Source organism: Lepidochelys olivacea, assembly GCF_965140295.1.
Source record: "Lepidochelys olivacea isolate rLepOli2 genome assembly, chromosome: 5".
NCBI lineage: Eukaryota > Metazoa > Chordata > Testudines > Cheloniidae > Lepidochelys > Lepidochelys olivacea.
The window spans coordinates 25,166,160-25,187,936 of NC_140415.1; the positions used below are offsets into that span (position 1 = coordinate 25,166,160).

Consider the following 21,777-nt stretch of genomic DNA (forward strand, 5'->3'; position numbering starts at 1 on the left):
CCAAATCTGACTCCATGATATAAGGAACACATGAAGTGCGATATTTTCTCTAGCATCTCTGAGATAAGACAAGTTCAGGATAGCCACTGCAAGTAAAATCTACTGTACTCCTAGTCTTGTAGTCAGTTTCTCTCTTTTCTATGTAGTTCTTAGGACAAGAATGTAAATATCTGGAATTCTCACTTTCTCTCCCTCCAAATCACAGAAATACTCTCCTCTTTTTAATGGTAATATTTGGATAGCCTTACTTGGTTACTCTTACCCTTGTCAGACACCCCAGTGTTTATAATATCAAGATATAAAGTTCAGATATATGAACTAGGGAAAAGGGAACATTCACTACAAAAGTTTGCCATTTCCTTACCTCCCACTCTTCCCTTTCTTCAGACTTTAGTCGTAATTCATAATGAAGTATAAGCCAACCAGATCTGACATCAACCAATGGAGGAGGAGACCACTTTGCCCAAAGATACAATATCCCAGCTGATTGTATTACTTGTAGAGACAAGTTTACAGGAGGATCTGGCTGAACTGTACAAATGAAAGATCAAACACTGAAACTTTTAGTTTCTGTCACCAAAGAAGCCTCCTATTAAGGTCTAGTATTTTAACTTATTTGCTTCAGGAACTATCCATTTACATTAAATAAGAAAAGTCAATCAAAATGACAACAGAGGTTTAGAATAGTCCAGTAGCTCTCTGGTTTCTTTTCTCTCTTTTTGAGTATGTTTGAACTGGCTGTTGACTTGCCACAGTATTGCTCATGTTCCTCTTAGACTTTCTGCTGAATTTGTCAGGCTACAGAAACACATACTTACATAAAAGGATGAATGCTTTCATAGAATGAACTGTCTGACCTGATAATAGACTGAGTATCTTTATATCTATATAATATGTACACCTGGTAACACACTGAAAGCAGGAAGATGTTAAGAGTGTGGGTCGGAGCCCCTAGGGCTTTGAATGTAATATTTAAGGTGTGAGTGTAACTCTGGCCCTCATTTTGTAAAATAAACTGAAGAGCAGGGCTCGCAATTCTCTAATATGGGTCTAATTCAAAATACTGTACTAGTAACACTTTTGGTGGGGCTTAAGGAACCACCAGGAACCTCTGTCCCTAGAATACAAGTAAGATCTGTCCCTTGATAGTATGTTTCAGAAGAAGGTGCCTAGGGTTAACCTTGTGGCAGCAGTGAGCAATAATTCCTGTGTTGTGAAAGAGACATTGATCTTTGTAACTTTGAGCCAGGACATGTGACTGGGACTAAAAATAAACTTCAGCCCCCTTGTCAGCACTCTTGCGTAGCATACCTTTAATACAGTAACTAACAGAAACATTTACTCCACAGAGACCTAGTACTAGTTATGAAACACAAGTCAGGAAGAACCTGACTTAGCTTTTAAAATACTGAGTTTTCGGGGCTAGCAGCTAGAAAAATATCTTTACATTTGTAAATTGAGCAAAATTTGATCAGGAAGACACTGAGATAAAATAACCTGATATATTTAGAATCTGAATTGTTATGGAGTTGCATAAACTGTCAGCAAACCAGTGGGAAAATGTAAGCTAATTTTAACTAAACCTGGTACCAATTTATCAGTCAAAAATGAATAAGGTTTATTTTATTTATTTATAAATAATAAACACATCATAAGGTTTTCAGACACATACATATTTAAAAAGAATGCAAACGATCTGCTGATTAATGCCATCCTTACAAGGCTCCCTCACCATCAAATTAAGACACGTTTCACAATCAGCAGTTTCAGGATAAAGTTTCAGAAACAAGATGGCTTAGTTCTGAACTTTAATTGTTAAGTACTACATTTAAGAAGGAAAAATCAAATGCACAAAATGGGGAATAACTCGCTAAGCAGCTGTACTTCAAAAAAGGATCTGGGAATTATAGTGGATTGCACACTGAATATGAGCCAACAATGTGATGCAGTTGCAAAAAAGACAAATAGTATTCTGGTGTGTATTAACAGAAGTGTTGTATGTAAGTCATGGGAGAAAATTGTGCCATTCTACTCAGCGCTGGTGGGGCCTCAACTGGAGTACTGTGTCCAATTTTGGGCACCACACTTTAAGAAAGATATGAACAAACTGGAGAGAGTCCAGAGAAGAGCAACAAAATTGATAAGAGCTTTAGAAAACATGTCCTATGAGGAAAAGTTGAAAGAAATGGACACGTTTAGTCTAGTGACAAGAAGGTTTAAGTGGGACATGATAGCAAAAACTGAAGAATATGTACAATATTGTTATAAAGAAGCTGGTTCTCTGTGTCCACCGAGGGTAGGACAAGAAGTAATTGACTTAGTTTGCCGCCAGGGAAATTTAGGATGGATATTAGGAAAAAAACTTTCTAAGGATAGTTGAGAACTTGAACAGATTACCAAGGAGGTTGTGGAATTCCCATTTTTGGAGATTTTTAAGAACAGGCTAGACAAACATCTGTTGGGGTGGTCTGTGTATACTTGGCCTTGCCTCAGCACAGAAAGATGGATTAGATGACCTCTCAAGATCCCTTCCAGCCCTACCTTTCTATGATTTCTCTGATTCTGTGATTCCAGATCAAGCCTATCTCCAGTTTATTTTCTGTTTTTTCTCCCTCTTACCTACGGAAGTCACGTCCACATAGTGAGGGTTAGAGATGTTACTTCCCATCTTATTAGTTGCCTTTACAGAAATGTTATAAGATGTCCAGAGATTGGTGTGCTTTTTGTCAAAGTAACAGGAATTGGGACCTGCGGTTCTGTAATCTGGACATTCATAAATTTGTTCTTTTCTGAAATTAAAAAATGAAAAATGATCAGTCATCAGGAAATTAAGTAAAGCGTCTGATTTACTAATAGTGGCCAGGGTTCAGCAAAGCACTTTAACAGACGCTTAACTTTAAGCATGTATGTACTCCTGTCACAGCACAGCACTTAAGTACGTGCTTAAGTACCATTAATTTAACTGCTTTGCTGAACTGGAGCTTACAAGAACTACGCAGGGCTAGAACTTGTCCTCTGTTCTTTTAGAACTAGTAATTACATAGGTCCTAACTAAATGTATGCTATTAAAATGGAGGAGGAGATGGTTTGCCTGACATGGAGCCATAAAACAGAATATTACAGAGAACACCAAAACAGTTCTAAAATGTTTAAGAACAAGAAGTTAGAGGCAAATCATAGACAGTCACTTGGTTTGAAGACAGCATGCTGTCAAATATTTTCTTGACATATTTCCACCTGAGAGTCTCAGGACTTAGCATTATGATAGAGGAGAATTTTGTATTACTTTAATCAGGTCAGTCCTGCCTGCAGATAAGAAGATGCCTTGTCTAATTTTTAATGTTATAATCTCATTAAAATAAAAATGTATCAGTTCATTATACCTAACTCTCTTATTTCTTATAGATGCTTTTGGCAATAGCATTATTTTGCACTCATTTAGTGCTAGATTGTGTGACTGACATACAGCCTGGTGCAGGAGGCCATGGAGAGCTGCACCAATGCCTGGAGGAACACTGGTTGAGATGATAACCCAGGAGGCAAATCTTTCCCATAGCTAAAAGAAAAGGAGGACTTGTGGCACCTTAGAGACTAACCAATTTATTAGAGCATAAGCTTTCGTGAGCTACAGCTCACTTCCTCAGATGCATATCATGGAAACTGCAGCAGGCTTTATATATACACAGAGAATATGAAACAATACCTATTCCCACCCCACTGTCCTGCTGGTAATAGCTTATCTAAAGTGATTTCCAGCACAAATCCAGGTTTTCTCACCCTCCACCCCCCCACACAAATTCACTCTCCTGCTGGTGATAGCCCATCCAAAGTGACAACTCTTTACACAATGTGCATGACAATCAAGCTGGGCTATTTCCTGCATAAATCCATAAATGCAGGAAATAGCCCAGCTTGATTGTCATACACATTGTGTAAAGAGTTGTCACTTTGGATGGGCTATCACCAGCAGGAGAGTGAATTTGTGTGGGGGGGTGGAGGGTGAGAAAACCTGGATTTGTGCTGGAAATCACTTTAGATAAGCTATTACCAGCAGGACAGTGGGGTGGGAATAGGTATTGTTTCATATTCTCTGTGTATATATAAAGCCTGCTGCAGTTTCCACGATATGCATCTGAGGAAGTGAGCTGTAGCTCACGAAAGCTTATGCTCTAATAAATTGGTTAGTCTCTAAGGTGCCACAAGTCCTCCTTTTCTTTTTGCGAATACAGACTAACACGGCTGCTACTCTGAATTTCCCATAGCTGTGCACTCTGCACCATCGTAGGTATGGGGCATATTGGTTCCCCTGGTGTCCTGCCTTACTCCATGGACCAATGAAGGGGAGGAGCAGGCTTATGGCCCTGTAACCTCCCCACCCCTATCCAGTTGGGAACCTGTTCCTGCTGCTCACAACAGGGAAGGATTGAGATGTGCCCTCAAGCAGTAGCTGGGGAGGGGTCTTGTGTTCCCCATGGTCCTACATAAACACAGATCACTGTGGGGCCCTTAGTCAGTATATAATAAAAAGTGTCTTAGAGATGTGTGTAAAAGCAAAAAAGAGCAAGACGCTTCAATCCATATTCTAAGAGTGACTTTTAGTGCTTGTGAAAGTGGTGCAGGATTGAGAGCCCCAGAGAATGAAGCCCACTTTGTACGTGCAGATCAGGTACAACATGGGGAATAGCAGTGAAAGCAATCACTCTCAACACTCTGTCACACGGCCTCTGTAGTCTCTCTGCAAAGACTACCAATACGTCTGCCATTCAGTGACAACTGAGACGGTGGTTTCTGTGATGCAGTCGTTTGCCCATTACTATTATTACTGGTCAGTCTCATTCCCCCACTCGTACAAGTAGTTTAGAATCGTCACACAAGTATGTCCAAACAAAGAACCCTTAAATGGAGACCTGACAGACAGCATGAATATCCTGAACCACTGAAGCAAAATGTAAATGACAGAAAGGAAATGTGAATTTAGAACACATTCTCTTTATGTAAACTAACTCCAGATTCTGTCTTTATTAATCAGAAAAGATTCTGCTTTCAGCAAAGTTACCAGCAGCATCAGAGGTGATTTGGGAATGACTACAACTCCCCTTGCACATAGGGAACATGCATTTGCATATCCCGTGCTTTTATTTTCACAAGCACAGATGTCTCATTCATGCTTAAAATAAACCTCACTTTTACACAGTTTTTAAATAACACCTGTTACAATCTGGACCAGTCCTGCTCTTGAAATGGATAACACTGTCTACATGATGGGATCCAACCCACTGAATCCCATGTGGTGCTAAATTCTCTCAGTAGTGACTGGACACTGTTCCTAACTCTATGTCTCAGGTGCACTCCCTGCTGCAGACCCCATGTCTGACACCCTTCTTGGACAGTAGGACCCTGCAGTCCAGCTACCTAGAACCTGGACCCAGTGCGTGAGCTCTCCTGAGCTCCACAGTTGTTTAGACATGTTCCCCTCAGAGACCACCTGGCTGTGAGAGCTCTGGTTTCAAGTTCACCCTCTCAGGGACAATGTCAATGCTTAATTTGTGCCAGGACTTGCCAGGGATGAGCCCCGGCACTCCTAGGTTTGGCAGTTTATAGCCCCGGCACCTCTGGGCTTGCCATATCAGTTACAAAAGTAAAAAAATTCCTTGCGCCCTCGCACCTAGTTGCTTGAGCTTCAGCACCTCTTTCATTACAAATTTAGCACTGGACAATGTGGCCGTAAAGCAAAGGAATTCTTAAACATGCACACACAGATCTATGGAAAACAAACTCCTCATTTCATCCCCTTTTGTGAGTCCCTGGGTTTGGTCCAAGTCCTTTAGAGAAAGCACTCCCACTGGTTGTGTCCTCTGTGCCTGGCAATTAAATTACTCCTTTTGCTTAGAGAAACACCCTTTTAAAAAACAGATTCTGTTTCTCTTTGGTCAGGGGGACCAACTACAGCTCTCACAGCCATGTGCTTAGACTAGGGGAATGTCAGCCCTCTCCCCACAGACAGACTTCTGTGCAGAGAGTTCATCCAAAGTCAATGACCCTGCTGAAGCAACCTCATTGTTTCTCCAGGGTAATTATTCAATGTTGATGGCTTTGTCACAGCTTTCCAAATACAGGTTCCCCACTAACTGTCAAGTTCCAGCTACCAAAAGGAACGCTCAAAGCCATACTAAAGATTACATTCTAAACAAAATCCACAAATCGACAGGGACATATTCCCCTATTCTGTCACAACACCTTTGTCATCTGATAATTATCTGCAATTTAAAGACAAGTGAGAGTTTGGGGCCTGTAAATATATATGAAGCAAAGTAATAATCTACAGAATAATTATCCACAGCTTCTCACCCTTCCTTATTGTAGAGCAGAGTGTAGTTGGTAGGAAGTCCTCCATCTGAGCCAGGCTTCCACCAGCAAGTAAAGGTTTCCATTTCTGGAGAAAGACACTTCAAAACTTCAGGCTTTCCAGGAGCTGATTGCTCTGCAGAAGTACATAAATCAACCTAGTTAATAAGCTTTACAAATATCATATATTACACATTTAGGTAGTACTGATGGTGAGGTATAAGGAGATGATGGACAGATTCCACAGACTGGATACAGTACACTGTGTAAAGGCAAAACTGAATGTGTGAATTACTTCTACATAGAATCCAATAGTATCTAAAAACATGTCATGTTAAAATAAAGAACACATTGGTCAATAATCTCTAAGAAAAAAGTGTATTCAAATGTGCATACATGTGCCTTCTCCTTCTAAGCTTATTTATCACTTCAGTAAATTTCCATGCCACTTTTTCATTAATGTTGCTATTCACATTTTCATGGTGACAAGTCCTAAGAAGAATGAAGGGGAAGGCATAAGTATGGACTCCGTGGGTGCTCTGGGGCTGGAGCACAAACAGGGAAAAAGTTGTGGGAGCTCTGCACCCACAAGCAGCCAAGCTCCCCTCCCTGTCCCCCGCCCTCTCTTACCTCCACTCCGCCTCCTCCCCTGAGCGCGCTGCATCCCTTCTCCTCTGCCTACCTTCCAGCGCTTGCTGCCGCCAAACACCTGTTTGGCGGCCTAGTAAGCTCTGGGAGGGAGGGGGGAGAAGCGGGAATGTGGCATGCTCAGAGGAGGAGGCAGGGAAGGGGCGGGGCCAGGACGGGGATTTGGGGAAGGAGTCGGAATAGGGTCAGGGAGGGGACGGAGTTGGGGCAGGGACTTTGGGGAAGGGGTTGGAATGGGGGCGGGACAGGGGTGGAGTCTGGGCGGGGCCGGGGACAGAGAGGGGTTGAGCACCCACTGGCGTGAGCAGAAGTCGGCACCTATAGGGGAAGGGACAGGTGTCTGTCAATACTGCCTCTAAGGGTATGTCTACTCTCACACCCTGGACTCTAGGACTCTGCAAGGTGGGAGGGTCCCAGAGCTCAGGCTTCACCCTGAGCCTGGAAGTCTACACAGCAATGTGAAACAGCCCCGCGGCCCGAGTTTCATGAGCCGAAGCAGCTGGCATGGGCCAACCACACGGTTTTCTTTGCTGTGTAAACATACCCTAAAGTTATCACTTACTGACCCTAAAACTTTCACAAGAGTAAATCAAGCCATTTTCAAAATTTCTTTACAGGAGTTCTTAAGAGAATTGATCATTTGAAGTTGTATAGGTTCCAATGAGGATCAAGATAGCCAGATTTATCTTCAGAATTTTCTAAACAAACTGCTTTCAGGAAAATAATGTGCTGTATAGTTTTCTACTTACCATTCAAACACTCTATGTTCAGAAAAAGCAGCAAAATAAATCTAACTGATGATGACAAGTTTTGCTTCATGTTGTTTGCCTACTCCTCCTCCAGCGGGAAAAGTAGGATTAGAGGATAGCTGAAAAATATGACAATGTGCAACATTTAATAACAGTCTTTAGCATGCGTGTATATATCATTATGTGTTCAAAGCACTTTGCAAACTTGAGCTAATTAATCCTCACCGCACCCCTGTAATTCAATAAGAGTTATAGTTCCTAGTTTTCCACATAGGGAAGATGAATCACAGAAAGGCTAAGTATCCTACTTAAGGTCATTCAGCCAGTCATTAGCAGTGCAACAATTAGAATTCACAGCATGGCCTGTTCTTGTGATTTGATGATGAGTCTATGATATTTGGTGCCTTGTTAAAGATCCAGCTCTCAGATTCATGCAATTACATGTGAATCTCAGCTTTCACTTGAAAAGTAATTAAGGTGTGATTGCAGAGAACAGCTTGAGAACATGACCCAACTGAACCCTAAAGGCTCAAAAACCGGAAGGCAAATAAAAAGAACCCATCATTATTATTTTTTAAACTCCCATCACTTTTGAGCCAATCTCATGATTCTGAGGGGCCTAAGTCATGTTTATTGAGCAGATGGGTTTGGGGTTGGAATTCAGTTGTCCCTCAGTTGCCATCCATTAAAAGATGCTGCCATGTCAGTGCATGTAACTCACTCTTTCTGTTGCATTCAATTTTGCAGTAAATCTAAATGACAAAGCAAGACTGTGACGTTTCACTCCATATTCTTTATGTAAATATGCTTATGATATGAATGACATAGCTGAGATGTACTTTATGCAAAACGGGTCTTGTAAGATACCATTGGAAAGGTTATAATTTACTGAATGTGATTATCCAAATTGTATGCCTGTATCATTTCTGTATCTGAAGTTAGGAATATTGACTATGTATCTGTATTTCAACTATGCTACTTTGGGTGATGCCCACTGCTAACACTTCAGGTACAACAATGGAAAAGCCAGATGGGGCTGGTAACCCATCAGTGAGGACAATGGATTGTGAAAAGGCTTGGCCTTCCTGCAGACCCTCCATACTGCCACTGTCATGGACACTGTGATACTACAGAGTCAGGTGGTCTTGGCACCTGATACTGAACATTACCTGGGACTTTTTGTAACTTTCCACTGAAACGGAAGTGGGGGTCAAGTTTGGGAAACAAAGGATTCCCGCCTTATGTAAATCCTATATAAGGGTGGGGAGGAAGGCAAATGGAACTCCTCCTCTCTATGGCCTGTCTGCCTAAGAAGAAAGACTGCTAAAGCCACCTGAAGAGAAGGCAAGGCGGGAGTCCAGACTGAGACAGGGGGTCCAGTCTGAAAAGGAATATAACTGGAATTCTGAATCACAGAAACTTCGTAATCTGCCTAAAATAACACTTAGGGTGAGAATTTACATTTTGTAACCTGTTTCTTAAGCATATTGAGCTTAGCTTGCATATTTTGCTTTATTTGGTCAGTAATCCACTTTGTTCTGTCTGTTATCTCTCATACTCACTTGAAGTTCACCTTTTGTAGTTAATACACTTATTGTTTGTTTATAATATAACCCAGTTTATGTAATTACTAACTGGGGCGTGGGCAAGAAGTTTTGCATATCTCCCTCCACATTGAGGGAGGGGGAAAATTTCATAAAACCATTGGGTTTGTACCCCTTAAAGGGAGTGGGCACCAGAGTGTTGGGAGAGCCCCTAAGGTTGAATCTTTCCAGAGCAGATCTCTGTCTTTTTGTGCAGCTGGGTGTGACCCTGCCTATGTGCTTGGCTGGAAGAGGCTTGTAGGTCTAACCCAGCAAGGCCAGGTAAAGGGAACCCAGGCTGGCAGAATAGGCTGATTGAGCAGGGGAGGCTCAGTTAAACCCCAGCACATCAGGTGACATCCCAAAGGGCCCAAACCCATCACAAAGACAAAAGAAACAATGGAAAACATAATACGGCTTCATGGCAGATGCAAATGAAGATAGGGGCTGATTCTCCTCTTGTTTACACCAGTGTATATCAGGAGTAACTTTACTAAAGTCAGCAAAATTACACTTTTGTAAGTAGGAGGACAACCAGCCCCGTAGCTCTGAAGGAATAGTTCCTATTTGTGAAGTGCATTCATACCACTACATATCCTCAGAACACAGGTTACAGGGAATCACACAGATTGGGAATCACTGGTAGTGCTAAATCTACTTGCTTAAATTGTAACTTTCATGAGGAAAAGAGGAAGAGGAACCTCAACTAAACCTCCTGTTCCTCCTGATATAATTGGTTCATGACATGACATGAGATGTTGCCACCTGCTGGCCAACTATCATCCAACGGGAGATCTGCAAAGTCTCTTCAGCCTCACCTTCCCACTTCTGCTGAGTAGATCTGGTAGGAAATTGGGCTCTCATGACTCCCATCCATACCTCACAAAAAGGAGATGATTTGGCTTGTTTGCACCGGAAATATACTTGTTGTTTATCAGATTATTCCATTTCTACTATGTAATTACTTTCCATATCAAGAAACACGTTACAAATTACAGATACGTAATTTAAATGCCTATTTAAATTAAAAATCATTATATCCATAATGACTTTAGCATGTGTTACTAGCAACACATACTATGTACTGCCCCAAAGCAAATTTTCGTCTACATTTTCAGATAAATTTTTAGCTGCCACCTGTGAATTTACATGCCCAGTTTCAGGCACACAACCAAATGAGCCTGCAAAATTGAGTGGCTGCTGGTTTTAGTCACATAAACAGTATTTGTGCACAAAAACTTATCAGCTGGGCACTAAGTTTACACACAAACGCAAGTTTTGTGCATGCAGAATGGATGTATGCCCAATTCTTTGGCTGCAATCAGTTGCAGGCACAAATTTTGGTGTACAAATCTGGAATCAGCTGAAAACTTGCTCTAACATAATGCAGAACATTAACTTCCTGGGAAAAGGCAATAGGTTTAATAAACACATTAAAAATAACAAACTATAAAAAATAACTGTAACATTTATATAATACCCCAAAATAGTAACAAGATTCTATGATACCTAAACCTAGTTAGAAGACGTCATAATTAATTAATTAATTAATATAGCACTTTCTATCCAAGAATCACATTATGCTAAGAACATAAGAGTGGCCATATTGGGTCTGACCAATGGTCCACTTAGCCCAGAATCCTGTCTTCCGACCGTGGCCAATGCAGATATTTCAGAGGGAATGAACAGAACATGGCAATCATGGAGTGATCCATTCCCTGTCATCCAGTCCCAGCATCTGGCATTCAGAGGCCTAGGGACACCCAGAGCCTGGGGTTGCATCCCTAACCACATAGGCACAGACTTTTACTTTTCCCCAAGGATGCCCCACCCTCACTCCACTCCTTCCCTCAAGGCTCCACCTTTGCTCTGACTCTTCACGCGCTTGCTCTGCCCCCTGACCATAGGCTCCCCCCTCGCTCTGCCCCCCCACAAGGCCCTGACCTCACTCTGCCTCTTCCCACCCCCACGCCTCTCCCTGCTCGCTGGTCTCCCTTCCCCCAAGCCCCTCTCAAGCTGCCAGACAAACCTTTTCAAATTCAAATATATCTTTTTTGAGATGGGGTGACAACACAGTTTTCAAGTGTGGGCGTACCATGGATTTATATACTGGCATTATGATATTTATTTATCCCTTTCCTAATTGTTCCTAACATTCTGTTAGCTTGTTTGACTGCCTCTGCATATAGAGCAGATGTTTTCAGAAAACTATCCACAATGACTCCAAAATCTTTTTCTTGAGGGTTAACAGCTAATTTAGACCCCATCATTTTGTATGCATAGTTTGGGTTATGTTTTCCAATGTTCATTACTTTGAACTTATCAGCACTGCATTTCATCTGCCATTTTGTTGCCTAGTCACCCAGTTTTGTGAGATCCCTTTGTATCTTTTATGACGAGATAACTGGTTCTGTGGATGAGGGGAAAGCAGTGGACGTGTTGTTCCTTGACTTTAGCAAAGCTTTTGGCACGGTCTCCCACAGTATTCTCGCCAGCAAGTTAAAGAAGTATGGGCTGGATGGACTATAAGGTGGATAGAAAGTTGGCTAGATTGTCGGGCTCAATGGGTAGTGATCAATGGCTCCATGTCTAGTTGGCAGCTGGTATCAAGTGGAGTGCCCCAAGGGTCTGTCCTCGGGCCGGTTTTGTTCAATATCTTCATAAATGATCTGGAGGATGGTGTGGATTGCACCCTCAGGAAGTTTGCAGATGACACTAAACTGGGAGGAGAGGTAGATACGCTGGAGGGTAGGGATAGGATACAGAGGGCCCTAGACAAATTGGAGGATTGGGCCAAAAGAAATCAGATGAGGTTCAACAAGGACAAGTGCAGAGTCCTGCACTTAGGACGGAAGAATCCCATGCACCGCTACAGACTAGGGACTGAATGGCTAGGCAGCAGTTCTGCAGAAAAGGACCTAGGGGTTACAGTGGACGAGAAGTTGGATATGAGTCAACAGTGTGCCCTTGTTGCCAAGAAGGCCAATGACATTTTGGGATGTATATGTAGGGGCATTGCCAGCAGATCGAGGGACGTGATCGTTCCCCTCTTTTCGACGTTGGTGAGGCCTCATCTGGAGTACTGTGTCCAGTTTTGGGCCCCACACTACAAGAAGGATGTGGAAAAATTGGAAAGAGTCCAGCGGAGGGCAACAAAAATCGTTAGGGGACTGGACCAGCCCTCTGGGTGCTGAGCACCCCCCATTTTTTCTCAGTAGGTGTTTGAGCCCCTGAGCACCCATGGAGTCAGCTCCTATGGCTACAAATCAGAGCTACACCTGAAATCCACTTGAAAACACACTTCCATTTGAAATTTTTTTACTTACCTTTATTACAGTAAATTTAAGGTTGATACAACTAAGAACCTTTTCCCTGATCATACTGAGGAATAGTCTCTCCACAGTTTTTGAAGCCAGGTTGAGCAATATATACAAATATCCATGATATGCTATAAACCTGGGGTTATCCTGCCCTCATTACCCTGTAACAGGGTTGCCACTCACCACTAGTGCGCCTCCTTGTGTCTAGGTCTGGGAAAGTAGCTCACGCTGCACCTGTGCCCCTTTCTGCTGGACTACATGCTCTGCAATAATTTCTCTTGTGGTAACTTGATCCTCTAACCAGGTCACCATTTAGTCCACCCCAAGGTTACTAGTACAACAGGACCTCTGCCTAAATGCCATCTCCAAATGGTGTTCAACTCCAACTCAGGCTGTGTCAATATACCAGTGGCTGGCAGGGGAACCCAGGCACACCTGCTACACCAGGTTCCAGCCCAGGGACCCTATAACCAGCAATCCAAGTATGCTTTGTCCCTGTCCCTATATCTGTTTCCCTGGGTTCCTTCGTATCTAGCCTCTCCATCTTCTCTTGCCTGCTTCTGGGTTTACCGCTGGAGCTTACTCTACTCCCCATGACTACAGACTCCTTCCCCAGCAACCCCTTTCTTCCCCCGCCCCCTTTTTATGGTGAAGCAGATTTATCTGAATAGTCTATAGCTGCCAACAACTATAATTCCTCAAAACCTAGACATTTATATTCTCTTGCTCTGCCCTGTGTCTTTCAGGTAGTGTAACAACACTTTTTAATAATGCTTCATTTCCCCAATGTCTGTACTAAATAACAATGTAATGTCTGTTACCTTAAGACGTTTGAATTCCACAGAAAGCTTTCCCCTTTCTTTATCAAAGCCCTTACATGCCCATAAAAGGTGACCAGTTGTTTCTTTCACCTTACAGAGCGCACGTAGTCTATCTTTGTATCTATAGATTTGAAAAAGATTTTTGTTGAAGCCACAAATGTGAGTTAATACTTTAAATAAAATTACTTAATTTTTCCTATCCAGGCCCTGAAGTATGTCACTATCCTCAACTCTAGTGCACAGTTCAAAAAAATCTTCTTCCTCTCTTTCATTAATGCAAATTTTTTGCCATTTCTCTGTTACATTTTTCTGTGCTAGGCTTTTGAATTCCTGTTTACTCAAGAGTGTTTCTATGTCAATTAGGGTTGCTGACAGTCCCTTTTTACAAGAGGTGTCCCTTTTTTCCCCATCTCTGTACAACAAGATCGAGAATTGCTGAATGGTGCAAAAAAGCAGCAAGAAATACCCCTGGTGATGTAGGTGAATACTGCTTATTATTATTCATAGTAATGATGATATTATTATTATTAATAATATTGGGAGGAGGGGTGGGGTGGGGGTGCTAAGGAAACAGAAATCCAATGTTAGCAACCCTAATGTCAAGCCTTCCATTTCTGACAGCTTTGTTAGCTACTTTGTCTGACATTTAGTTCCCTGTTATCCCAATATGCTCTGAGAGCTACGTATATCCTTATCTGTACTAATTCTGTTATTAGAAATATATTGTTATTGATTAAATCACATCTCCATAAGAAGACACCCCTTTTTAATCACCATAAGGCCTGAGATGAAATTTGAAAAAATGACCACAGCTGCTGGGCATATTTCTCAGATCCAGTTTAATGCTAGCATTATTGCTACTAGTTTGGCTGTCACGACAACTACATTTACATAATCAGATATTCTTTTATATGTACTGTTTGTCAATTTTGGTATACAATATACCATATCTACTCTTCCTGTTTTCAATTTTTTTGGATCCATCTGTATATATTTGACAAAACCAACACTACTTTTTATCTGTCTGCTGGTACACTTCATTTTTACACTTAAGTTTATAAAATAAATCTGAACCCACATGTGTAAATTTCCATTTCCATCCATAACTAATTTTTCCATGACTAAAAGTTTTGAATTTGTTAATCTTTTCCTCATCGTTCGACTCCTGCACCCCCCTGTAACTTGAATGGCATGTGAAGTTCTAACATCGTGTTCTACAGTTCGCCTCAAATTCCCAGCAATCCTCTTATATTTGTTTGGTACTTTCATCATTGCAGTTCCCATTAACTTTGGACCAGAAAGTTAGGTTCATTCATAGTGCAACTGGCGTTTCACCAGAAGCTATCTGTAGCATACACAGAGGTGTTGAAATAAATGCACCGCACGCAATTCGTAGTGCCTGGGCTTGTATTAAATTTAATTTTTTTAAGTTCTGATTTTGAAGCTGGCCAAAAAGCTTGGCAGCCATAACCAATAATTGGTCAGATTAAGGCTCCGTATACCATCAGTAGTGTTTTCTTATCCGCAACCCAATTAGTCCCAGGAAGACTTTTAAGCAGATTAACCCTTCCTGTAGTTTTATCTTTAACAATAGTAACCTCTTAACATAGCTGGCATGTGGCAGTATTTGTCTAGTGTAATCAGATGATACAAAGCCTCTGGTTTTCATAGAATCATAGAATATCAGGGTTGGAAGGGACCTCAGGAGGTCATCTAGTCCAACCACCTGCTCAAAGCAGGACCAACCCCCAACTAAATCATCCCAGCCAGGGCTTTGTCAAGCCTGACCTTAAAAACTTCTAAGGAAGGACATTCTACCACCTCCCTAGGTAACGCATTCCAGTGTTTCACCACGCTCCTAGTGAAAAAGTTTTTCCTAATATCCAACCTAAACCTCCCCCACTGCAACTTGAGACCATTACTCCTTGTCCTGTCATCAGCTACCACTGAGAATAGTCTAGATCCATCCTCTTTGGAACCCCCTTTCAGGTAGTTGAAAGCAGCTATCAAATCCCCCCTCATTCTTCTCTTCCGCAGACTAAACAATCCCAGTTCCCTCAGCCTCTCCTCATAAGTCATGTGTTCCAGTCCCCTAATGATTTTTGTTGCCCTCCGCTGGACTCTTTCCAATTTTTCCACATCCTTAGAATCATAGAATATCAGGGTTGGAAGGGACCCCAGAAGGTCATCTAGTCCAACCCCCTGCTCGAAGCAGGACCAATTCCCAGTTAAATCATCCCAGCCAGGGCTTTGTCAAGCCTGACCTTAAAAACCTCTAAGGAAGGAGATTCAACCACCTCCCTAGGTAACGCATTCCAGTGTTTCACCACCCTCTTAGTGAAAAAGTTTTACCTAATATCCGATCTAAACCTCCCCCACTGCAACTTGAGACCATTACTCCTTGTCCTGTCATCAGCTACCACTGAGAATAGTCTAGATCCATCCTCTTTGGAACCCCCTTTCAGGTAGTTGAAAGCAGCTATCAAATCCCCCCTCATTCTTCTCTTCTGCAGGCTAAACAATCCCAGCTCCCTCAGCCTCTCCTCATAACTCATGTGTTCCAGTCCCCTAATCATTTTTGTTGCCCTTCGCAGGACTCTCTCCAATTTATCCACATCCTTCTTGAAGTGTGGGGCCCAAAACTGGACACAGTACTCCAGATGAGGCCTCACCAATGTCGAATAGAGGGGAATGATCACGTCCCTCGATCTGCTCGCTATGCCCCTACTTATACATCCCAAAATGCCATTGGCCTTCTTGGCAACAAGGGCACACTGCTGACTCATATCCAGCTTCTCGTCCACTGTCACCCCTAGGTCCTTTTCCGCAGAACTGCTGCCTAGCCATTCGGTCCCTAGTCTGTAGCTGTGCACTGGGTTCTTCCGTAAGTGCAGGACCCTGCACTTATTCTTATTGAACCTCATCAGATTTCTTTTGGCCCAATCCTCCAATTTGTCTAGGTCCTTCTGTATCCTATCCCTCCCCTCCAGCGTATCTACCACTCCTCCCAGTTTAGTATCATCCGCAAATTTGCTGAGAGTGCAATCCACACCATCCTCCAGATCATTTATGAAGATATTGAACAAAACCGGCCCCAGGACCGACCCTTGGGGTACTCCACTTGATACCGGCTGCCAACTAGACATGGAGCCATTGATCACTACCCGTTGAGCCCGACAATCTAGCCAGCTTTCTACCCACCTTATAGTGCATTCATCCAGCCCATACTTCCTTAACTTGCTGACAAGAATACTGTGGGAGACCGTGTCAAAAGCTTTGCTAAAGTCAAGAAACAATACATCCACTGCTTTCCCTTCATCCACAGAACCAGTAATCTCATCATAAAAGGCGATTAGATTAGTCAGGCATGACCTTCCCTTGGTGAATCCATGCTGGCTGTTCCTGATCACTTTCCTCTCATGCAAGTGCTTCAGGATTGATTCTTTGAGGACCTGCTCCATGATTTTTCCAGGGACTGAGGTGAGGCTGACTGGCCTGTAGTTCCCAGGATCCTCCTTCTTCCCTTTTTTAAAGATTGGCACTACATTAGCCTTTTTCCAGTCATCCGGGACTTCCCCGGTTCGCCACGCGTTTTCAAAGATAATGGCCAATGGCTCTGCAATCACAGCCGCCAATTCCTTCAGCACTCTCGGATGCAACTCGTCCGGCCCCATGGACTTGTGCACGTCCAGCTTTTCTAAATAGTCCCTAACCACCTCTATCTCCACAGAGGGCTGGCCATCTCTTCCCCATTTTGTGATGCCCAGCGCAGCAGTCTGGGAGCTGACTTTGTTCGTGAAGACAGAGGCAAAAAAAGCATTGAGTACATTAGCTTTTTCCACATCCTCTGTCACTAGGTTGCCTCCCTCATTCAGTAAGGGGCCCACACATTCCTTGGCTTTCTTCTTGTTGCCAACATACCTGAAGAAACCCTTCTTGTTACTCTTGACATCTCTGGCTAGCTGCAGCTCCAGGTGCGATTTGGCCCTCCTGATTTCATTCCTACATGCCCGAGCAATATTTTTATACTCTTCCCTGGTCATATGTCCAACCTTCCACTTCTTGTAAGCTTCTTTTTTATGTTTAAGATCCGCTAGGATTTCACCGTTAAGCCAAGCTGGTCGCCTGCCATATTTACTATTCTTTCGACTCATCGGGATGGTTTGTCCCTGTAACCTCAACAGGGATTCCTTGAAATACAGCCAGCTCTCCTGGACTCCTTTCCCCTTCAAGTTAGTCCCCCAGGGGATCCTGGCCATCCGTTCCCTGAGGGAGTTGAAGTCTGCTTTCCTGAAGTCCAGGGTCCGTATCCTGCTGCTTACCTTTCTTCCCTGCGTCAGGATCCTGAACTCAACCAACTCATGGTCACTGCCTCCCAGATTCCCATCCACTTTTGCTTCCCCCACTAATTCTACCCGGTTTGTGAGCAGCAGGTCAAGAAAAGCGCCCCCCTTAGTTGGCTCCTCTAGCACTTGCGCCAGGAAATTGTCCCCTACGCTTTCCAAAAACTTCCTGGATTGTCTATGCACCGCTGTATTGCTCTCCCAGCAGATATCAGGAAAATTAAAGTCACCCATGAGAATCAGGGCATGCGATCTAGTAGCTTTCGTGAGCTGCCGGAAGAAAGCCTCATCTACCTCATCCCCCTGGTCCGGTGGTCTATAGCAGACTCCCACCACTACATCACTCTTGTTGCACACACTTCTAAACTTAATGTAGTTTTCCTTCTTGTAGTGTGGGGCCCAAAACTGGACACAGTACTCCAGCTGAGGCCTCACCAATGTCGAATAGAGGGGAATGATCATGTCCCTCGATCTGCTGGCTATGCCCCTACTTATACAGCCCAAAATGCCATTGGCCTTCTTGGCAACAAGGGCACGCTGTTGACTCATATCCAGCTTCTCGTCCACTGTAATCCCTAGGTCCTTTTCTGCAGAACTGCTGCCTAGCCATTCGGTCCCTAGTCTGTAGCGGTGCACATAAACATAGTTTTCTCTAACTATCCCTCATGTCTGATGTTTGCTTTAGCTTCTTCCATTCCTGCTTGTTTGCTTCATTTTCGCCAGATTTCTAGTCAAAAACTTCATCTACTGTGTAAGATATTTCACATTTGGTTTTCTGTTCTGAATGCTAAACTGTTGATGAAATCATGAACTTATCATTAGTAAACACTAGGTCACACAAGTGGCTAACTGGAAGTATTCCTTTTACTATTTCTTCTGAGAAGATTAAAAAGAGAGGGAGAAGGAGAGTATAGCAGCTTGGTCACCCCGCTCCGTCCCTGAAAGGGTTAAAACAGCCTGGGAGAGGGCTGCCCTGGGGAGCCAATAGTAAAAGCAGCCCTGCAGAGGGCTGCGGCTGGGGGAAGAGGAGTGAGAACAGCTGGGGGAAGCTGAGTGAGTAGCTAGCCACAGCTGTGGACAGCTCAATCAGGGCCTAGCTGGCCCTTATCAGAGGGCTGTGGGCTAGAAGCAGAGGAGTCTCACTCTAGCTCTTGAGTGGGAAGGGCTAGCTGCTGTAGGAGAAGGTACCTGAAGTGGAACAGGACTGTTGGAAGGTCAGAGGAGCTGGGGAGCTCCAACCTGGAGAACCTGCAGGCCTTGCTGAAGGCCCGAAGCAGGTACTGGGGTTGCAGAGGGGCAGCCCAGGGTTAGGCAAAAGCAGCAGGTCCAAACCCTCCTTGCTGATGATGAGTGGTTTACAGACTGCAGTCTGCCCCAGTGAGCGGGGGCGAGATGGTGACTGGCAGTAGCCACTAAGGTAAGGTGGGGATAGAGGGAGGGGGATCTGTGGGTGTACTGCCAGGGGGCAGCACCCCAAGGTAAAGGGGCACTGGAGTTTGGGAGGGACGCAGGGACCTGAGGCAAGCAGGACACCAGTCTGCAGAGGACAATCTGGAGGCTGGAGAGCTAATTCCCAGGATGACCAGCAGGAGGTGCTGCACTTGTGAGTTGTTGCATCACTACAGAGGGAAAATACACTTTTCTTCTTCAGACCCCTGTGATCACAAAGGCCTCAATTCAGCATAGCACTTCATCTGTTAAAAACCCAGTAGCCTTACATGTGGTTAATGTTTCCCTCCCCGCTTCAACCTACAAAAACACTCCAGATATTTGTTACAATTTGCTACATTCAAAGATCAAAATAAGTATTATTCAGTCTAGATTACTTTCACTTCAGATTAAGGAAAAACATAGAAAGGGTAAAAATCCTGGCCCAATTGAAGTAAACAGAAATTTTGCAATTGACTTCAGTATAGCCAGTATTTCACCCAAAGTTATCCTGAGAAACAATACATAGTGACTCTAACATTCTGCATCAGAACTGAAACAAAATGGAAGCTGATCCTGAAACACACAGTGTCACCTCTACATTTAAAGCTGCACAGTACACTTAAGAACATAAGAATGGCCATACTGGGTCAGACCAAAGGCCCATCTAGCCCAGTGTCCTGTCTTCCGTCAGTGGCCAATGCCAGATGCCTCAGAGGGAACGAACAGGTAATCATCAAGTGATCCATTCCCTGTCGCTCATTCATTAATTTCATTTGGTGACCCCCCCTAGTTCTTGTGTTATGAGAAGGAGGAAATAACACTTCTTTATTTACTTCCTCTACACCAGTCATGATTTTATAGACCTCAGTCATATCCCCCCTTAGTCATCTCTTTTCCAAGCTGAAAAGTCCCAGTCTTATTAATCTCTTCTCACCCCAATCATATTTGTTGCTCTTTTCTGACCCTTTCCAATTCCAATATATCTTTTTTGAGATGGGGTGACCACATCTGCATGAAGTATTCAAGATGTGGGCGTACCATGGATTTATATAGAGGCAATATGATATTTTCTGTCTTATTATTTATCCCTTTCTTAATGATTCCCAACGTTCTGTTTGCTTTTTTGACTGCCACTGCACATTGAGTGGATGTTTTCAGAGAAGTATACACAATGACTCCAAGATCTCTTTCTTGAGTGGTAACAACTAATTTATGTTTTCCAATGTGCATTACTTTGCATTTATCAGCATTAAATTTCACCTGCCATTTTGTTGCAGTCACCCAGTTTTGAGAGATCCTTTGGTAGCTCTTCGCAGTCTACCTGGGACTTAACTATCTTGAGTAGTTTCGTATAATCTGCATATATTGTCACCTCACTGTTTACCCCTTTTTCCAGATCATTTATGAGTTAGTTGAATAGAACTGGTTCCAGTACAGACCCCTGGGGGACACCACTATTTACCCCTCTCCATTCTGAAAACTGACCATATATACATAGCTTTTGTTTCCTATCTTTTAACCAGTTACCAATCCATGAGAGAACCTTCCCTCTTATCCAGTGACAGCTTACTTTGCATAAGAGCCTTTGGTGAAGGACCTTGTCAAAGGCTTTCTGAAAATCTAAGATCCACTGGATTCCACTTGTCTACATGCTTGTTGACTCTCTCAAAGAGTACTAGTAGATTGGTGAGGCATGATTTCCCTTTACAAAAACCATGTTGACTCTTCCCCCAACAAATTATGTTCATCTATATGTCTGACAATATTGTTCTTTACTATAGTTTCAACCAGTTTTTTTTGGTACTGAAGTCAGGCTTACCGGCATGTAATTGCTGGGATCACCTCTGGAGCCCTTTTTAAAAATTGGTGTCACATTAGCTATCTTCCAGACATTTGGTACAGTAGCTGATTAAATGATAGGTTACAGACTACAGTTAATAGTTCTGCAATTTAACATTTGAGTTTCTTCAGAGCTCTTGGGTGAATACCATCTGGTCCTGGTGATTTATTACTGTTTAATTTATCAATTTGTTCCAAAACCTCCTCTAATGACACCTCAATCTGGGACAGTTCCTCAGATTTGTCACCTACAAAGAATGGCTCAGGTTTGGGAATCTCCCTTACATCCTCCGCTGTGAAGATGGATGCAAATAATTCATTTAGTTTCTCCGCAATGGCCTTATCCTTGAGTGCTCCTTTAGCATCTCAATCGTCCAGTGGCCCCATCGGTTGTTTAGCAGACTTACTGCTTCTGATGTACTTAATTTTTTTTTTTGCTATTACTTTTTGAGTCTTTGGCTAGCTGTTTTTCAAATTCTTTTTTGGCCTTCCTAATTATATTTTTACATTTCATTTGCCAGAGTTTATGCTCCTTTCTATTTTCCTCACTAGGATTTAAATTCCCTTTTTAAAGGATGTCTTTTTGCCTCTCTCTGCTTCTTTTACTCTGTTTTAGCCATGATGGCACTTTTTTAAATTCTCTTCTGTTTTTTAATTTGGGGTATACATTTCTGTTGAGCCTCTATTAGATGTCTTTA

General features: G+C 42.9%; 1 protein-coding gene across 13 annotated transcripts in view; it reads right to left on the reverse strand.

Annotated features, from left to right (window-relative positions):
• PRLR (prolactin receptor) overlaps positions 1-21,777 on the reverse strand; it is a 318,467-nt gene that overhangs the window by 18,037 nt on the left and 278,653 nt on the right. For 12 of the 13 annotated variants that reach the window (XM_084628839.1, XM_084628836.1, XM_084628834.1 and 9 more), the window contains 4 exons: positions 7,743-7,861; positions 6,349-6,481; positions 2,620-2,789; positions 365-531 (listed from right to left, as the gene is read on the reverse strand). In XM_084628839.1, coding sequence (XP_084484965.1) covers positions 365-531; positions 2,620-2,789; positions 6,349-6,481; positions 7,743-7,812 — 540 coding nt within the window. In that variant the 5' untranslated portion in view covers positions 7,813-7,861. Of the gene's footprint in view, positions 1-364; positions 532-2,619; positions 2,790-6,348; positions 6,482-7,742; positions 7,862-21,777 lie in introns of those variants that run through there. The other variant, XM_084628832.1, reaches the window with a different exon arrangement.